Here is a 19,007-nt window from a genome sequence, read left to right as displayed (position 1 = left end):
GCAATTTTTGGGCTCTTTTTGACCCAGTTTTTAGCCTAGAAAACACAGATTAAAGGCTGCAGAGTGGGGAAATCATTCATTTAATCATACACTTCTCATTATTCACAAATTTAGGTTTTAGATGTAGTTTCTAGGGAGAGAGGTTCTCTCCTCTCTCTAGGTTTTAGGATTTCTCTTAGTTTTAGGTTTACTTTTTCTCAATTCTAGGTTCAATGTTCTTTTAATTCAATTTCTCTTCTACTTTTAATTCTCTTAGCATTCTAGTTTATTTATTTTCCCAATTTGGTTTATGAACTCCATGTTAGATTTGATTTCTTTATTTAATGCAATTTGAGGTATTTCATATTTATGATTTTAATTTAGCTTTTTACATTCTTAGCTTTGGTTGAGTAATTGGAGATGCTTGAGTTATCAAACTCCTTGTTGACTGATAATTGAAATTTGCTGGTTGATTTGGATCCCTCTAAAGCTAGTCTTTCCTTAGGAGTTGACTAGGACTTGAGGAATCAAATTGATTAGTCTACTTGACTTTCCTTTATTTAGTAAGGGTTAACTAAATGGGAGCAAGGAACAATTCTCATCACAGTTGATAAGGATAACTAGGATAGGACGTCCAGTTTTCATACCTTGCCAAGAGCTTTTCTTAATTATCAATTTACTTTCTTGCAATTTTACATTCCTTGTTCAACCTTTCAAAAACCCAAAAATATACTTTTCCATAACCAATAATAAATCATACTTCCCTGCAATTTCTTGAGAGACAACCCGAGGTTTGAATACTTCGGTTATTATTTTATTGGGTTTGCTTTAGTGACAAACAAGTTTTTGTACGAAAGGATTCTTTGTTGGTTTAGAAACTATACTTACGACGTGATTACTTTTGTGAAATTCTTTACTAACGATAATCAGTTCGTCAAAATGGCGCCGTTGCCGGGAAATTGCAAATGTGTGCCTTATTATTGGTTATTGTAAATATTTGCTTTTTCGTTTCTTTGTTAGTATTTCTAGTTTTAGGAGTTTATTTTCATTAAATTTTTATTAGTTTTTGTTTTTACTTGCTACTATGAATTCTCACCCCTTTCGCTATGAGTTTAGTTCAAATTATGTTGCAGGGAATGGACGCTATAATGAGAACATGCATCAAGGTTAGAACAATCAAAGATGGGAGGAGCCACAAGGATTTGATCAACTCTCTCGACAACAACCCCCTCCAATGGCTATAACCAACAACCATTCTATGATGCATACTAAGACAATAGTTATGGTGGACCTCTTCGTGACAACCAACCTCCACCAAATTACTATGGTCAAGAGCCATTCCAGGGTGCGTACCAAGATGATGAATATGGTGGACCCCCTTGTAGTTACCAACAAGCCCCACCATATGCTTATGAACCACCTCCTCACCATAATTTTGAACCACTATACTCACAAGCCCCTTACCACCAAACACCCCTATATGACCATAATCCTTCTCCACCCTACCAACCACCATATGAACCATACATAGAACCACCCCAATTCCAAAACAATTGCCCCCTTCATCTTCCTATGACGAGATACTTCAATCTCTTGCACAAGGACAAAAGACCATGGAGAACACACTTAACTCTACCTTAAACGATCTGACCTCTGCTTTACAAGCTCTCGCCTTACAGATTGGATAATTGAATACTTCCAACAATCAACCCTCAAGCTCTAGTGTACCTCATTTTCAACCACATAATGATCTCTCCATCCCATCACCGCCCTCCATGGAAGAGCACCCACATCCATCAATCCAAGAGCAACATGATCCCAATGATGCTACTGACTCGGAATATGAGAGAAGGGATCGTCTTAGGGACGAAATGGATCTCATACTTCATAAGAAGTTAGAGGAGGCCCTGAAGGTGAAGGTAGTAGAGACCCTTGAGGAGAGTTGTCATGGAAAGGAAATCATCAAGGAAGAGTACAATTTTATACTAAAACAACTGGACAAAGCAGCAATTATAGAAGAAAAGGAAGTGGTTGAAGACTTGAGAGATGCAGAACCTCCATGAGAAAGTCCAGTCATAGAGTCTCCTTCCAAGGTGTTTGATGTTGATGTTGAGGAGGGTGTACAACCTCCGAGGCATATCATGGTTGAAGACTTTGCAAAGGTTGATCAAGAGATAGAGATTAAAGAAGAAGAAGCACAACCTCCCATGCCCTTGGTAAGTAATGAAGAAGAGATTGAATTGGAAGAAAGCTACCAAGAGGAAGAGGTTGAAATTGAAGAAGCTTGCAAAGACGTGGAAGTTGTCAAGGAAAGGCTCAAGGGATTGGAGCTGAAAATCACCTTGCCAAAATTGTTGGAGACCTCTCCCCCAAAGCCATCACCATACATTCCTTCAATCAAGTGGGTAAATCTTTCATCTCTAAACTTAATTAGCCTACTTGAATATGCTTTGCTTGAGACGGATGGGCAACTTAGAGCTCTTTGTGGCTATAAGAGTAAGAGGGGGATGGTTAGTGGTAAGAGTTGTCATGCAAGGTTCAATACGGTTGCATATTCAAAGTTGAAGTGCAGGGATTGGTGTAGAGCTCGATTGAATGGGTCTAGAAAGTTGTTTGGATGCTTCAGTGAGAATTCAAATTTCTTGCCACCCGGTTGGAACAATGATGATCAACAAGAAGGCGGGTGCAAAAGCAAGGTTTGGGACTGCAGAATTCAGTCTAGCAATCAACACTCTTGGGGCCTTGCCACTTGCTTTAACTTGCTTGAAGGCTTTATACAACTATTTTGGGACCCCGGAGGCTATTGAAATTACAAACACTGGTGGAAATTCCTGGATGAGTTCAAGCATAAGCCACCATGACAGGGAGCTCACTAAATGTCCAACTTAAGAACTTTAACTAATAGTGCTAGGTGGGAGACAACCCACCATAGTATGATCGTTCTTTTTCAGTCTTAGTTTTATTTTGTTTTGTTTTATTCTTAATTTTATTTTATTCTATTCTTCTTAGTGTTCATTCATAATGCCAGCATCTGCATTCTGCATTTTGCATACTGCATAAAAAAAAACCACACCACGCGTGCGCGTAGGACACGTGTGCGCGTCGATTTCAAATCGGCGTCTCCATCCAACGAACAGAAAGTTATGATGGAATCGTGCGGCTGGTGAGCTCTACGCACACTTCGACCCACGCGTACGCGTCTAGGACGCGTGCGCGTCACCTGCCACATGGGAAATCCACGCGTACGCGTCAAGCACGTGCACGCGTGGATAGGAAAATCGGCGTAATAAGCGTGCTAACCCGAGAGTTGCGCTACCTTCACGCTGGAACTGTGCTGGAGGCACAAACTGACCCAAGCGTACACGTCCCTGACGCGTGCGCATCCTTTTGCTTTCAGACCACCCACACGCGTTCCCTGCGCGCGCGCGTCGCTTCCCGTTTTTAATTTCCTTCCCTTTTCTTCCATCTTTTCCCCTCCTTTCTTCCTCCTTTCTTACTTACTTCTTCTTCCTTTAGTTAACTTCTCATCCTTCTTCCCTTTTATTTTATTTTATGTAGTTTATTTGCATACCTTCATTAATTGCGTTTTAATTTTGTGCATATTTTTATTTTTTTTTCTAAATTTATTATTTTTCCATTGATGTTAAATTTTCTTATTCAATTGTTGCATCTTTTCTTGCATTATCTTGGTACTTCATGACTTGTTCTATTCCAATTGGGTAATATTATTTAAGTCAATGCTAATCTTTTATGATAGTTGTACTCTTTTTGCATTGACATGAATTTAATTGATATGCCATTTGCTTCTACTGTTTTTTCACTTGCATGTTGTAGCTACCATGTAATTGAGACCCTCGTTATTTGGCATTAACCCACCCATACTTTATTTGTTTTCTTATCTTTATTTTTGGGTTACTTTTCTTCTTTTTTCTCTTCTTTCAGGATGGCCACCGAGGAAGGGAAACAGAAAACTTTTACATGGGGTGACAGACAAGTCCATCTGCACAATCTTTAGAGAAAGGCATCAGTTGGAGGCACTCGTCCACTTACACACCTTAGCATGCACCGAGGACGGTGCAATCTTTAAGTGTGGGGAGGTCGATACCGACTTCTGTGGGTTAGTAATTTCCTATTTCAACACCAATATTTAATTTTTCTTATTAAATTAGTTGCTGCATTTGCATATTTGATTGCATGTTTGTTTGATTTTGTGCATGTTCTTCCACCACTACTTGGTTGAAGTAATATTTTCTTTTTCAAGACCTTTTTATAGCATTTCACTAATTTAAATTGAAAATTTTGTGTTAAACTTGTTTGAAGATTGTAATTTGGAACATAATTCACAGCTAAGAACACACAACCTATGAGATTTGAGCTTAATTACATGGTTACATTATTTAACCATAATATTTTATTCTTATGTGTTTTCTTTTCTATAATTGTAATCTATATTTTGTTCTATTCTATATGTCCATTGTTTAGTGTATTTACATGCTTGCACATGATTGAGGCTATCATTTGTTATTACCTCACTTATCCCAAATAGCCTACCCTTTCAATCACCTTTGTTAGCCACCTTGAGCCTTTTAATCCCCATTTGTTCTATATTTTACCACATCACTAGCCTTAAGTGGAAAAATAATTAATTACCTGAATTGGATCTTTGGTTAGCTTAAGATAGAGATTGTGTATTAATTAAGTGTGGGGAACCGTGGGAGCTTGGGTTGATAGAAAAGTGTTGAATTTTACTGAAAAACATATTGGGAATTTGGGTACCTACTCATGTAAGACCAGAAAAAAATTAAAAATCCATGTGCATTGATATGTTATGTTTACTTTTATATTTTCAAAAAAAATCAATAAAAAATATTCAAATAAATAAATAAGGGGACAAAATTACCCTAATTCTAAGTTTAATAATCAATGCATATGTGATAAAATTAAAGAAATATTTGGTACATGAGTATGTGATGCAAAAGTGGGAATTATGGGTAGCTATGCATGATTTTAGAGTTACATAGAGTATGTGTGTTTGTTAAGTGAGAGCTTAGGTTAGTCAAAGATTCATATTATAGCTCACTTGGCCATACATATATCCTCACCCTTATCTTGACCCCATTACAACTTGAAAAGACCTCATGATGTTTGCATTAGTATACTAAATTTTTGTTGATTGGTTAGATGAAGAACAAGGTTTTAGAAAGCATGACTAGAGAAGATTAGAGTGAATTAACCCTAGACACTTGAGCGATTAGAGTGCATATACACTTCCTGTGATGGTTCAATGCTTGATTCTATGTTCCCTGCTTTCATGAGCTATCTTCTTACAAGTTTGCTTGTACTTTATTTTGTGATTTGAATTAGTAGAATCCAATTTATGTTTGTCTTGGAGAATTTGTTTACTTTTAACCAAGTAGGTAAAAGCATTTTTCATTTAGTTGCATTCATATAGATAGGTTGTATTTCATACTTTCTACCATTCCAATTCACTCTTTTAGTTCTCTTAAGCTTAGCATGAGGATATGCTAATGTTTAAGTGTGGGGATATTTGATGCACCACTATTTCGTGGTACATCTTGTGCTTAATTGAGTAGATTTTATCCACTATTTTCACACTTATTCATAGAATTTACATGTTTTATATTTTCCTTCCTAACTTTGTGCTATGATTGAAAACATGCTTCTTTGGCCTTAAATTGCTAATTATTAATCCTCTCGTATTACCATTCGATGCCTTGTTATGTGTGTTAAGTGATTTCAGGGTTTATAGGGCAGGAATGGCTTAGAGGATGGAAAGGAAGCATGCAAAAGTGGAAGGAATACAACAAGTTGAAGGAATTGCTAAGTTGTCCAGCCTGACCTCTTCGTACTTAACTTACCATAACTTGAGCTACAGAGGTCCAAATAAGGCGGTTTTAGTTGTGTTGAAAAGCTAACATCTGGGGCTTCGAAATGATATATAATTTGCCATAGTTGCCATGCTGTTAGGCGACGCACACGCGTGGATCACGCGTACATGTGACCTGGCGAACGTTCAATCCACGCGTACGTGTGATAGAGCCACGTGCTGGACATATCAGAAAATGCTGGGGACAATTTCTGGGCTCCTTTTGACCCAGTTTTCGGCCCAAAAAACACAGATTAAAGACTTCAGAGTGGCGGAATCATTCATTCAATCATACACTTCTCATTATTCACAAATTTAGGTTTTAGATGTAGTTTCTAGGGAGAGAGGCTCTCTCCTCTCTAGGTTTTAGGATTTCTCTTAGTTTTAGGTTTACTTCTTCTCAATTCCAGGTTCAATGTTCCTCTAATTCAGTTTCTCTTCTACTTTTAATTCTCTTAGCATTCTAGTTTATTTATTTTTCCAATTTGGTTTATGAACTCCATGTTAGATTTGATTTCTTTATTTAATGCAATTTGAAGTATTTCATATTTATGATTTTAATTTAGCTTTTTACATTCTTAGCTTTGGTTGAGTAATTGGAGATGCTTGAGTTATCAAACTCCTTGTTGACTGATAATTGTAATTTGCTGGTTGATTTGGATCCATCTAAAGCTAGTCTTTCCTTAGGAGTTGACTAGGACTTGAGGAATCAAATTGATTAGTCCACTTGACTTTCCTTTATTTAGTAAGGGTTAACTAAGTGGGAGCAAGGAACAATTCTCATCACAATTGATAAGGATAACTAGGATAGGACGTCCAGTTTTCATACATTGCCAAGAGCTTTACTTAATTATCAATTTACTTTTTTGCAATTTTACATTCCTTATTCAACCTTTTAAAAACCCAAAAATATACTTTTTCATAACCAATAATAAATCATACTTCCTTGCAATTCCTTGAGAGAAGACCCGAGGTTTGAATACTTCGGTTATTATTTTATTGGGTTTGCTTTAGTGACAAACAAGTTTTTGTACGAAAGGATTCTTTGTTGGTTTAGAAACTATACTTACGACGTGATTACTTTTGTGAAATTCTTTACTAACGAAAATTAGTTCGTCATTGCTTTCTTTGATTTTTGAACTATGGAGGGTAGCCCCAAGTATTTGTCTTGGGCTCCGATATGTTCAATATTTAGTGTCTGTGCAATTGCTAGTCTTGTGTTCTGAGGTGTGTTATGACTAAAAAAGATGGCCGACTTGTTCAAATTGACTTTTTGCCCACTGAAGCCCTCGTAGATCTCTAGCAATTCCAAAATGCTTTGGCTTGTATTAGGTGAGCCCTTGCAAAAAAGGATTGAATCATCAGCAAACAAAAGGTGATTAACTGTTTAGCATCTCCGATTAACTTGAACTCCTTGACTTAATCTGTTTTGCTCTACCTTGTGTAGCAGGAAGGAAAGCCCTTTCGCACAAAAAAGAAATAGATATGGAGATAGGGGGTCACCCTGTCGGATGCCCCTATTTGGCCTAAAGTAGCCAAAAGGTTGCCCTTCCATAACAACAGAGTAAGAAACAGTCATTACCAATTCCTTAGTCCAGTTAATCTATTTAGCATCAAAGCCCAGCTTTTCCATGATGTACCATAAGAAGTGCCATTCAACCCTATCATAAGCCTTGCTCATATCTAGTTTAATAGCCATCTCATGATCTGCTCCACTTCTCTTATTTTTCAAAAAGTGCATACATTCGTGGGCAATTAGAATATTATCTGAAATGAGTCTACCTTTGAGAAAAGTACTTTGATTTGGGCTTATGATTTTATTTATAATACCTTGTAGTTGATGCACTATAACTTTAGAAATAATTTTATACATAACTGAGGACAAACTAATCAGTCGTACCTGAGTCATGTCACTGGCATCTGGCACCTTTGGAATCAAACAAATTTGAGTATGGTTGAAGCTTTTTAGAATTCTGCCACTGTGAAAGAAACTTCGCACTGCCTTAAAAATGTCACCTCTAACTATATCCCAGAAAAAGTGAAAAAACTTAGCTGTAAACCCGTCATCGCCAGGAGCACTCTGAGCATGAACACTGAACGTAGCTCTTTTGACCTCATCCATAGTTACCGGCCTTTGGAGCCTACGGTTCATGGAAGCTGTAACCTTAGGCTCCAAATCCTCCAAATATGGATTCGGATCAACCGAACAAGAAGAAGTAAAAATATCGCAGAAGTAGTCTTCAGCTACCTTTGCAATATCCTCCGGTTTCGATACAATCTCATTGTTCCTCCCAACTAATCTCCAAATTATGTTCCTTCGCACCCTTGATTGACATTTCTGGTGAAAGAATCTGTGTTCTGATCTCCTTCTTTTAATCATTTAACTCTAGATTTTTCTCTCCAATAACTTTCTTCTTTCATATATGCTAGCTCCAACTTCTCTTCTAATCTGGTAATCTCCTCTCCCCCATTGATTCCAGCCACCCACAGCTCCTCTAGGCTAGCTTGAAGGTCCTCAATTTCTTTTCGAGAGTTTGCTTTGTGAGTTATCTGCCATTGAACAAATCTATGTCTATATTCTTTCAACTTTTGGGCCAAGGAGAACATAGCTGAGCCTACTACTTCCATTTTCCACACTTCGCTGACAATTCTTTTGACATCATCTTTTCCACACCAACGTTCCTGGTATTTAAAACGCCTTTTACTATGCCAGGATTGAGGTTCAGTTTCCATCAAGATAGGAGCATAATCCAAGCCTGATTCTGTGAGCCTGTGCACCACTGCATTTGGAAACTTCAGCTTCCATCTCATCCCTACTAAATAGCGTTCAAGCCTCTCCTTCACCAAATCCTCTCTTTATCTTCGATATGTCCACGTGAAAGGCCGTCCCACCATTCCAATATCCACTAATTCGTTGCTATCAATAAAATTAATGAATGTTGCAATAGTAGTTGCTGATTTTTGGCCTCCACCCTCCTTTTTCGCTTGACTTATTATAGCATTAAAATCTCCCGCTATTACCACTTTTCCTTCCAGTTGTTGACTCATTGTTGTAAGCTCCTCAAACTGTAAGGCTCGAATTTGTTCCGAACAACTCAAATGGACACCAATGAACGTCCATACCCCATTGTTTCCGAACTCCTTAACTTCAGCTACTACAAAGAATTCCCCGCTGTTTATAATTTGAACATTGATGCTGTCCTTCCAAGCTAGTGCAAGTCCTCCTGCCATTCCTGACGGGTTAACAATATGCCAGTTTTCATAGCTGCATGCCCGGAGTTTTGCTTCCACCTGTCGAAATTGGTTCTTTGTTTCACTTATGAACACAATCTCGGGGGAGTGGGATTTACATATCCCTTTTAGGGTGTGAATTGCCAGGGGTCTCCCCAAACCCCGACAATTCCAAACTATAGTTCTCATGGCGCCTTGGGTGCCATTTGTAGGCTGGCACCCTCCATCCCCTGTTCAACTGCATTTTCATCCTCTGTTCTTGCTTTCTTTGTAGATCCTTCAACTATACCAGTCATCAACCTTTTTTTGGATCCAGCTTTAGTATCCAACCCTCCAGTACCTTGTCTTGCTAATTTTTTCCACTTCTTGCCTTCCTCTGTTGTGAGACATTGCCCAATAGTGAATTGCATAGGTTGTCCTTCATCCTCCTTGATATTGGACTGACCAGCTATGATAACCTCCATGCATTTTGTTCTAGAGTTGGCTGATTGAGGTGACTCAGGTGCTACCTTGTTGCCAGCATTTTGTGGTTTCAAACTTTGTTCTTCCTCTTGCATTGACATCCCTGTAAATTCCTCCAATAAGCAGTTTAAGACCGATTTTTTCTTACGTTGAGTAGCCTTATTCTGATTCTGGGCTGAGTTGTTGAATGTTCTTTCTCTTTCAGAGTTAATTCTTATTCCCACTTGGCTAGCTTTAACCCATTCACCAATGTCATCCTCTTTTACCCTATCACTCTCTGTGTCCTTCAGCAGATCATGGCAGTTTTTTACCTCGTGCCCCAATTTTGCGCAGTAGGTACAGAACTTTCCAAGTCTCTCATAGCGCAATGCCACCTCTACCTCCTTTTTATTAGGTCCTGCAATAATTAACTGATCTCTCACTTTCTTGGTAGCTTCAATATTGATCTTGGCCTTTACAATCCTAGTTTCTCTGCCTCTCATCTGAAATTTACCTACCTCCAACACTGTGCCCAGCCTCTCTCCCAATTTACGTCCAACTTCGAGGGTTTTAAACAATTCTGGCAAACCCCAAAATTGAATCCAAACTAGAAAATTGGAAACAATCTATTCATCACCGTTCTGATCTTCCTTCCATCTCTTGACATGGAGCACGTAATCCTTGAATAGCCATGGAGAACCACGTTCAACACGCAAGACATCCACCTCTTTATTAAAAAAGAATTGGAAGTAATTGTCTCCTTTGTCACTCACGCTAAATCCCTCCGGATTTCCCCATATAGCCTTTAAAGCATTCTCCATGGTTCCAACTGAGAAGGTTTTGGAAGCAAAGAGTCTGCCATAGAGACTATTGGAGCAAGTGTTAATACCTTCTGATATGTCTGCCTCTTCCAGCAGAATCATATTCCTACCTCCTTTTCGGTTGTCTTCCTCGGTCCGATCTTCATCCCTCCTTACCTCATCCATGCAGATTACGTAGATTATCTTTGTCAAACTAGTAGTCAGAGATTTGTGTTAAAATTTAATTAACGTTGATAGTGTAGCCTTGACGGCAGCAAAGACTCTGTTAAAAATCCTAACAGAGCACTAGAAAATCCTAATAAAGCACTTGATACCTATAGTAAAATTTAAATTTATAAATAGAAGTTAAAAAAATATTAAATTCATTAATAACAGCTTAGACATCGGTAGCATTTACAAAATTAATTTTTAAAATTAGTAATTTAATGACAATAGAATTATCATATTATCTTAAATAATGCCATTGACCGCGAAAGCTTAATGGCGGCTAGATTAGATCCTCTTAAAAGTAGTAATTTAATGACAATAGAATTGTCATATTATTCTGATTTTTTATATTTTTTATTATTATTACATTTATAATTTTATAATTTTTTTAAAATAAAAATTTTAAATTTTGATATTTTAATTTTTAAAAAATCTCAAATCACTTCCATACATTTCATAAAAAATAAAAACATCTTGTATTTAATTAGTCTCTATCTATTAAAAACGTCTAAAATTATTAGTTTTAACCTACAAAATAAAATAATAAATAATAAATTAATGTCAATTCATTAATTATAAATATTATATATTTAAAATTATAGATGTTATATATATAAAATTATGGATATTAAATTAAAAAATTTTAACAACTTCTACTATACAATTCATATTTTACATATAGACTATTAGAAAATAAAAAGTAAAAAATAAAATATAAACAAAAATTGAGAAATAAATTTTTAAAAGTAATTATTAACTCATTATATTAAAATTAATAAATAAGCATACATATGAATATTAAATAAAAAATATTAAAATAATTAAAAGGATTAAGTACTGTTTTCGTCCCTAAGATTTGGGGTGAAAATCAAATTCGTCCCCAACCTTTTTTTGTTATTAAAATCATCCTCAACGTTACAAAACGTTAAAAAATCATCCTTTTGTTAAGAAATAATATTTTTGGACAATTTTACCCTTAAACAAAAATAAAAAATATTAAAAATAAAATAAACCACCCCACCCCCACCTATCCCACCTAAAACGAACAGAAAAACAACAAAAAAAGTACTCGAAGTGCACCATTATGAGAAATGCCTTCAAGGTCTTCAACTACTCCACCGATCTTGATAAGAATGTCTTCGCCTACAATGCTGTCATTGCTGGATTTGTTGGGAATGGGCTTTCCCTGGATAGCTTCTTGGTTTACAAGCGAATGCGCCATCTGGGTGTCACTTCAGATAAGTACACATTCTCGTGTGTGATCAGAGCCTGTGTGGAGGATTTGGAGGTTAAGAAGATTCATGGATTTTTATTTTAAGTTTGGATTCGAGTTGGATGTGCTTGTGGGGAGTGCTCTGGTTAATACTTATATGAAATTTGGGTTGGTGATGGATGCACATGAGGTGTTTGAGGAATTGCCTCTTAGAGATTTAGTACTTTGGAACTCAATGCTCAATGGGTATGTATTTGGCGGTGACTTCGAATATGTTCCCAAATATGCTGTATTGGATGAACCTACCGCTGTGGCTCAACGTCGCCGGAATATTCTCCACACCCGTGGGCGCTGCCGGCTGCTGGTGCTGCTATTGATGGTCTAATTCCATGTGACAAAAGAATGTTAAACAGTAGAGTGAGGAGGTTAAAGGAGAAAGATGATGATGAAGGGTATTTGAGTTGCTGTTACCATTGTTGGTGTTGTTTGGATGAAGGGGTGGAGTTGTAATGGGTTCAGATTAAAGAGTGGTGTGGTAGCGGTGATGACTGATGATGCAGGAGATTAGTGGTGAGGATGGGGAGAATTTTTTTTTGTTTAAGGGCAAAATTGTCCAAAAAATGTTAATTATGGACAAAAGGATGATTTTATAACGTTTTGTAACATTGAGGATGATTTTAATAACAAAAAAAGGTCGGGACGAATTTAATTTTCACCCGAGACCTTAGGGACGAAAACAATACTTAACCCTAATTAAAATTATGGCTTATTAGTACATATATGAGATAATAATTTAAAAAACACAATAAGACACATAATTTAAAATTTGATAATATTAATTGTAAAAATTTATTAATTATGGACAACATGTTATGAAATTATGAATGTTATGGGTATGCATTATGGATGTTATTAATATAAAATTATGGATGTTATATGTATGAACTTATGGATGTTATGAGTAAATTTGTCAATTAAATAAATTAATTTAAGTATTTGACATTTTTTTAAATCTACTTATAATAAAATTTGAAAATATTTGTGTTAAAAAATTAGAATAAATTACTATTCCACTTTAAAAAACATGAAATAAATATTACGTAAGTGAGATAAAAAAAAAATTTTTGATGGGGAAAGGAGGGCATAAGGCCCAAGAAGAACAAAAAAAACCTAACTCATCACTCTAGCAAACTCAATGCTCCTTCTATCTGCATCCAGCGTATGAGCAATGAAAGGAGATGGAGCAACGAATTGATGAAGACCCACCAGTAGGCTATGGGCGTGTTTAGCAAGCTCGTCTGCACTAAAATTGGCCTCTCTCAAAATATGATCAATTTTGAACTCTCCTGGCTTGGCTTGAAGCTCTTTGATGGCACGGATGAGGGTCGTGCTTCCATGGAGGGATGTTGAACTACTCTGAATTAACCTAACCGCATAGATAGAGTCAGATTCTACCTTAATGTTATTAAATCCCATATTAATTGCAATCTTAAGGCCCAAATAAATTGCCCATAATTCTGCTTCTGTAATGGTTACCTTGCCAATGTTCATCATGAAACCAGTTAACACCAGACCATTAGAATCCCTGATAATTCCACCGCAAGCCCCTTGAACCAGAAGCTTGGGGGACTGATCCATAAATATTAATTTTACTCCAACCATTTTCTAGAGGTTTCCACCCAACCAAAACTAACGTCGTTATTCTCAGAGTCATTCTACTTATCTCAGTAAGTTCTAGAACTTCATCATAATTTCTAGCTACTCCTTTCATTTCAGGAATGACTTGCTGGAATGGGATGTTTTTCTGTTGAAAAATTAAATCGTTTCTCTTTCTCCATATGACATTACATGTGGTGTGGAAGAAGGTGGGTCATGAAGTCCCACTGTTAGTGCGAGCGACCTTATTCAGATTATCCAAAATGGCTAAAAAACGAGTCGTGTAGATCTCTGTTTGAGATGCTAATCCAAATACTTCGGGAAAAAGGACAGTCCCTCAGAATATGGAGCAGACTCTCATCTTGATCTGGGCATCTGTGGTAGCACCCATTATCAGTAAGTCCTCGGTTCCTTCTCTTGGCATTAGTTAATAGATCGTTGTGACTTAATAACCAATAAAAAGTCTTTAGTCTTTGAGGCACTTTGACTTTCCAGCATAATCTAATCTGATCAGGATTTGTGTCTTCCACATAATAAGCCTTATAAGCTGAATTAATATAAAAGCTTCCATGTGGTTCCGGTAGCCAACTGATAGAGTCTCGACTTAGGGAGTGGTTTGGAGATTTCAAAGTACGTATCATGTCAACAACCTTATTTGGGAGGGCTTGAGATAATTTTTCCAAATCCCAGCAACCATCATCCGTAGCATAGGCCTCCAGGGTTTTGTTATCCCTATCATCGCTAATTTGACTGAACGATAACTCACTAAGATTTTCAATACCAGGGATCCAGTGACTTTTCCAGATCTTAATGCTTTTACTGTCGCCAATTCGTCAAACAAGATTGTGTTGAAAGTGGTCCCAAACTTTAACAATCCCTCTCCATGCATTCGAGTAGTTTAATCTCTTAGCCACCTTGGGGATAGGGCTATCACCACAGCCATACTTAATATTCATAACCTTTACCCAAAGTGCTTGGTCATTATAGACTAAACCCCACGCTAATTTCATGAGATAAAGGTTGTTTGTTTCTTGAGCCTTATGCAAACCTAGGTCTCCCAACTCTTTAGGCTTGCAAATAGAATCCCAATTGATAAGATGGATCTTTTTATCTCCTGCGTCTGACCTCCAAAAAAATCTCTAGAAATCTTGTCAATTTGATTACAAACTTCCTTAGGCATCTTCATAGTCTGCATAGTATAACTTTGTATCATTGAGAGGACGGATTGAACAAGAGTGATCCTTCCTACTAATGAGAAGGTCATCATACTCCAACTGGACAGCTTGGCGTGTATCTTGTCAATGATCGGCTAAAAGTGTTGCTTTTCGCACTTTTCATGAATAAGGGGTACTCCGAGTTACTTTCCTAGGTTGTTGGTTAGGGAATAACAAGGTCTCTGCTGAGCTCTGCTCTAATATTATGGTTGACATTCTTAGAGAAGAACACTCAAGACTTGCTGAGACTGACTTTCTGACCGGAAGCTTGAAGAACTGAAGATTGATGGTTTAGAGGTTATAGTAAACTCTCGTTGCAAGTATAGTTACTAAACCAAGCAATCAACCTTTCTTGCAAAAGTTTTGGTTGTCACAAGTAACAAACCCCTTTAAAATTGATAACTGAGTATTTAAACCTCGGGTCGTCTTCTCAAGAAATTGCAGGGAGGTATGTTCTTATTATTGGTTATGAGTTTTGTAAATTGGGGGTTTTGAAAGTAAGAAAGCAGTATGTTGAATGATAAGAAGAATAAAATAAATAAATAACTATAAATTAGACTCGTGGCAAGGTATGAAAACTGGAAGTCCTATCCTGGTTATCCTTATCAATTGTAATGAGAATTGGATTTTTCTCCCACTTTGTTAACCTCTAACTATGAAGGTAAGTTAAGTGGATGAATTAATTTTGAATCCTCAAGTCCTAGTCTTTCCTTGGGAAATGCTAGAGTTATTGGAACTTGAATTAATGAAATGAAGAAATCCAATTTTCAATCAACAATGAGTTTGATAACTCAAGTGTCTCCAATGACTCAACCAAAGCCAAAAGGGAAAAAAATCTACTTGAATGAAAATAATTTGGATAAACAAAGAACATTAATAAATTAAAGAGAGCAATCATAAGTCTGAAATACCTCAAATTATATTAAATAAAGAAATCAATTCTAACATGGAGTTCATAAACCAACATTAACAAACTAAAATAAAATAATAGAATAAATAAAAGTAGAAGAACTTTGAACCTGGGATTGAGAGTCACTCCTAAAACTAAGAGAAATCCTAAATCCTAATCCTAAGAGAGAGGAGAGAACCTCTCTCTCTAAAAACTACATCTACTCCTAAAATTGTGAATGTGAATACTTGTCTTTATGAATGGATGTATTCCTCCACTTTATAGCCTCTAATCTGTGCTTTCTGAGCCGAAAACTGGGTCAAAAATAGCCCAGAAATCGCTGGTTGCGAAATCTGCCATGCTGGTTTTTCGTCACTGTGATGCATCCACGTAAATCACGCGACCGCGTCGCCTAGCATCAGGGAAACTATGACATATTATATATCAAATGGAAGCCACGGACGTTAGCTTTCCAACGCAACTAGAACCGCATCATTTGGAGATCTGTAGCTAAAGTTATTGCCGTTTGAGTGCGAAGAGGTCAGACTGGACAGCTTAGCAATTTCTCCAACTTCTTGTATTCCTTCTACTTTTGCATGCTTCCTTTCCATCCTCTGAGCCATTCCTGCCCTGTAATCTTTGAAATCACTTAACACACTGGTGCACGAAATTGTGATCTCTAGTAATGGCTCCAAAAACTTGGTGCTCTAATCTCAATTCATAATTTGTCACAACTTCGATACAACTAACCAGCAAGTGCACTGGGTCGTCCAAGTAATAAACCTTACGTGAGTAAGGGTCGATCCCACGGAGATTGTTGGTATGAAGCAAGCTATGGTCACCTTGTAAATCTCAGTCAGGCGGATACAAAAGGTTATGGAGTTTTCGAACTTAAATAAGAAGTAAACATAAAATAGGGATAGAAATACTTATGTAATTCATTGGTTAGAATTTCAGATAACCGTATAGAGATGCATTCATTCCTCTGAACCTCTGCTTTCCTGCTGTCTTCATCCAATCAATCTTACTCCTTTCTATGGCTGGCTTTATGCAAGGGCATCACCGTTGTCAATGGTTACATCCCCTCCTCTTGTGAAAATGGTCCAAATGCTCTGTCACAGCACGGCTAATCATCTGAGGTTCCCGATCATGCTGGAATAGGATTCACCCTCCTTTTGCGTCTGTCACTACGCCCAGCACTCGCGAGTTTGAAGCTCGTCACAGTCATTCAATCCCAGAATCCTACTCGGAATACCACAGACAAGGTTTAGACTTTCTGGATTCTCATGAATGCCGCCATCAATCTAGCTTACACCACGAAGATTCTGATTAAGAGATCTAAGAGATAATCATTCAATCGAAGGTAGAACGGAAGTGGTTGTCAGGCACGCGTTCATGGGGAATGATGATGATTGTCACGTTCATCACATTCAGGTTGAAGTGCGAATGAATATCTTAGAAGCAGAATAAGTTGAATTGAATAGAAAACAGTAGTACTTTACATTAATCTTTGAGGGACAGCAGAGCTCCACACCTTAATCTATGGAGTGTAGAAACTCTACCGTTAAAAAATACATAAGTGAATAGAGGGTAAGCATGGCCGAGTGGCCAGCCTCCCATGGAGGTCTAGAGATCTAAAAATGATCAAAAGATGTTCAAAGATGTCTAATACAATAGTAAAAGGTCCTATTTATAATAAACTAGCTACTAGGGTTTACAGAAGTAAGTAATTGATGCATAAATCCACTTCCGGGGCCCACTTGGTGTGTGCTTGGGCTGAGCTTGAAGTCTACACGTGGAGAGGTCATTCTTGTTCTTGGAGTTGAACGCCAGCTTTTGTGCCAGTTTGGGCATTGAACTCCACTTTGTAACTTGTTTCTGGCGCTGGACGCTAGAATTGGGCAGAGATCTGGCGTTAAATGCCAGTTTGCATCGTCTAAACTTGGGCAAAGTATAGACTATTATATATTTCTGAAAAGCCCTGGATGTCTACTTTTTAACGCAATTGGAAGCGCACCATTTTGAGTTTTGTAGCTCCAGAAAATCCATTTTGAGTGCAGGGAGGTTAGAATCCAACAGCATCAGCAGTCCTTCTTCAACCTCTGAATCTGATTTTTGCTCAAGTCCCTCAATTTCAGCCAGAAAATACCTGAAATCACAGAAAAACACACAAACTCATAGTAAAGTCCAGAAATGTGAATTTAACATAAAAACTAATGAAAACATCCCTAGAAGTAGCCAGATTCTACTAAAAACATACTAAAAACAATGCTAAAAAGCGTATAAATTATCCGCTCATCACAACACCAAACTTAAATTGTTGCTTGTCCCCAAGCAACTGAAAATCAAGTAGGATAAAAAGAAGAGAATATACTATAAATTCCAAACTATCAATGAAACATAGCTCCAATCAGATGAGCGGGACTTGTAGCTTTTTGCCTCTTGAATAGTTTTGGCATCTCACTTTATCCATTGAGGTTCAGAATGATTGGCATCTATGGGAACTCAGAGTTCAGATAGTGTTATTGATTCTCCTAGTTCAGTATGATGATTCTTGAACACAGCTATTTTATGAGTCTTGGCCGTGGCCCTAAGCACTTTGTTTTCCAGTATTACCACCGGATACATAAATGCCACAGACACATAATTGGGTGAACCTTTTCAGATTGTGACTCAGCTTTGCTAATGTCCCCAATTAGAGGTATCCAGGGTTCTTAAGCACACTCTTTTTTTGCTTTGGACCTTGACTTTAACCGCTCAGTCTCAAGTTTTCACTTGACACCTTCACGCCACAAGCACAAGGTTAGGGACAGCTTGGTTTAGCCGCTTAGACCAGGATTTTATTCCTTTAGGCCCTCCTATCCACTGATACTCAAATCCTTGGGATCCTTTTTATTTGCCCTTGCCTTTTGGTTTTAAGGGTTATTGGCTTTTTGCTCTTGCCTCTTGGTTTTAAGAGCTTTTGGCTTTTTCTGCTTGCTTTTTCTTTTTCTTTCTATTTTTTTCGCCTAATTTTTTTTTTCTGCAAGCTTTGTTCTTTGCTGCTTTTTCTTGCTTTAAGAATCATTTTTATGATTTTTTAGATTATCAAATAACATGTCTCCTTGTCATCATTCTTTCAAGAGCCAACATTTTTAACATTCTTAAACAACAACTTCAAAAGACATATGCACTGTTCAAGCATACATTCAGAAAACAAGAAGCATTGTCACCACATCAATATAATTAAACTAAGTTCAAGGATAAATTCGAAACTCGTGTACTTCTTGTTCTTTTGAATTAAAACATTTTTTTTCATTTAAGAGAGGTGATGGATTCATAGGACATTCATAACTTTAAGACATAGTTACTAACTACTAATGATCATGTAATGAAGACACAAACATAGATAAGTACTTAGCATAGAAAACGAAAAACAGAGAATGTAAGAACAAGGAATGAGTCCACCTTAGTGATGGTGGCGTTTCCT

The 19,007-nt window shown here is 37.1% G+C and overlaps 2 protein-coding genes across 2 annotated transcripts; both read right to left on the bottom strand.

The window, feature by feature from the left end:
* Positions 1 to 8,242: 8,242 nt before the first annotated feature.
* LOC107647056 (uncharacterized) lies at positions 8,243 to 8,677 on the bottom strand. The gene has a single exon (XM_016351183.1). It carries the CDS (start codon positions 8,675 to 8,677, stop codon positions 8,243 to 8,245), a length of 435 nt encoding a protein of 144 aa, XP_016206669.1.
* A 45-nt stretch (positions 8,678 to 8,722) lies between these two features.
* On the bottom strand, positions 8,723 to 9,286 carry LOC148562239 (uncharacterized). Its single transcript, XM_088490840.1, has one exon. It carries the CDS (start codon positions 9,284 to 9,286, stop codon positions 8,723 to 8,725), a length of 564 nt encoding a protein of 187 aa, XP_088346966.1.
* Between the last annotated feature and the right edge of the window lie 9,721 nt (positions 9,287 to 19,007).

Source organism: Arachis ipaensis, chromosome B6 (genome assembly GCF_059453495.1).
Source record: "Arachis ipaensis isolate K30076 ecotype BB chromosome B6, ASM5945349v1, whole genome shotgun sequence".
Taxonomy (NCBI): Eukaryota; Viridiplantae; Streptophyta; class Magnoliopsida; order Fabales; family Fabaceae; genus Arachis; species Arachis ipaensis.
This window is presented reverse-complemented; position numbering and strand designations above follow the sequence as displayed.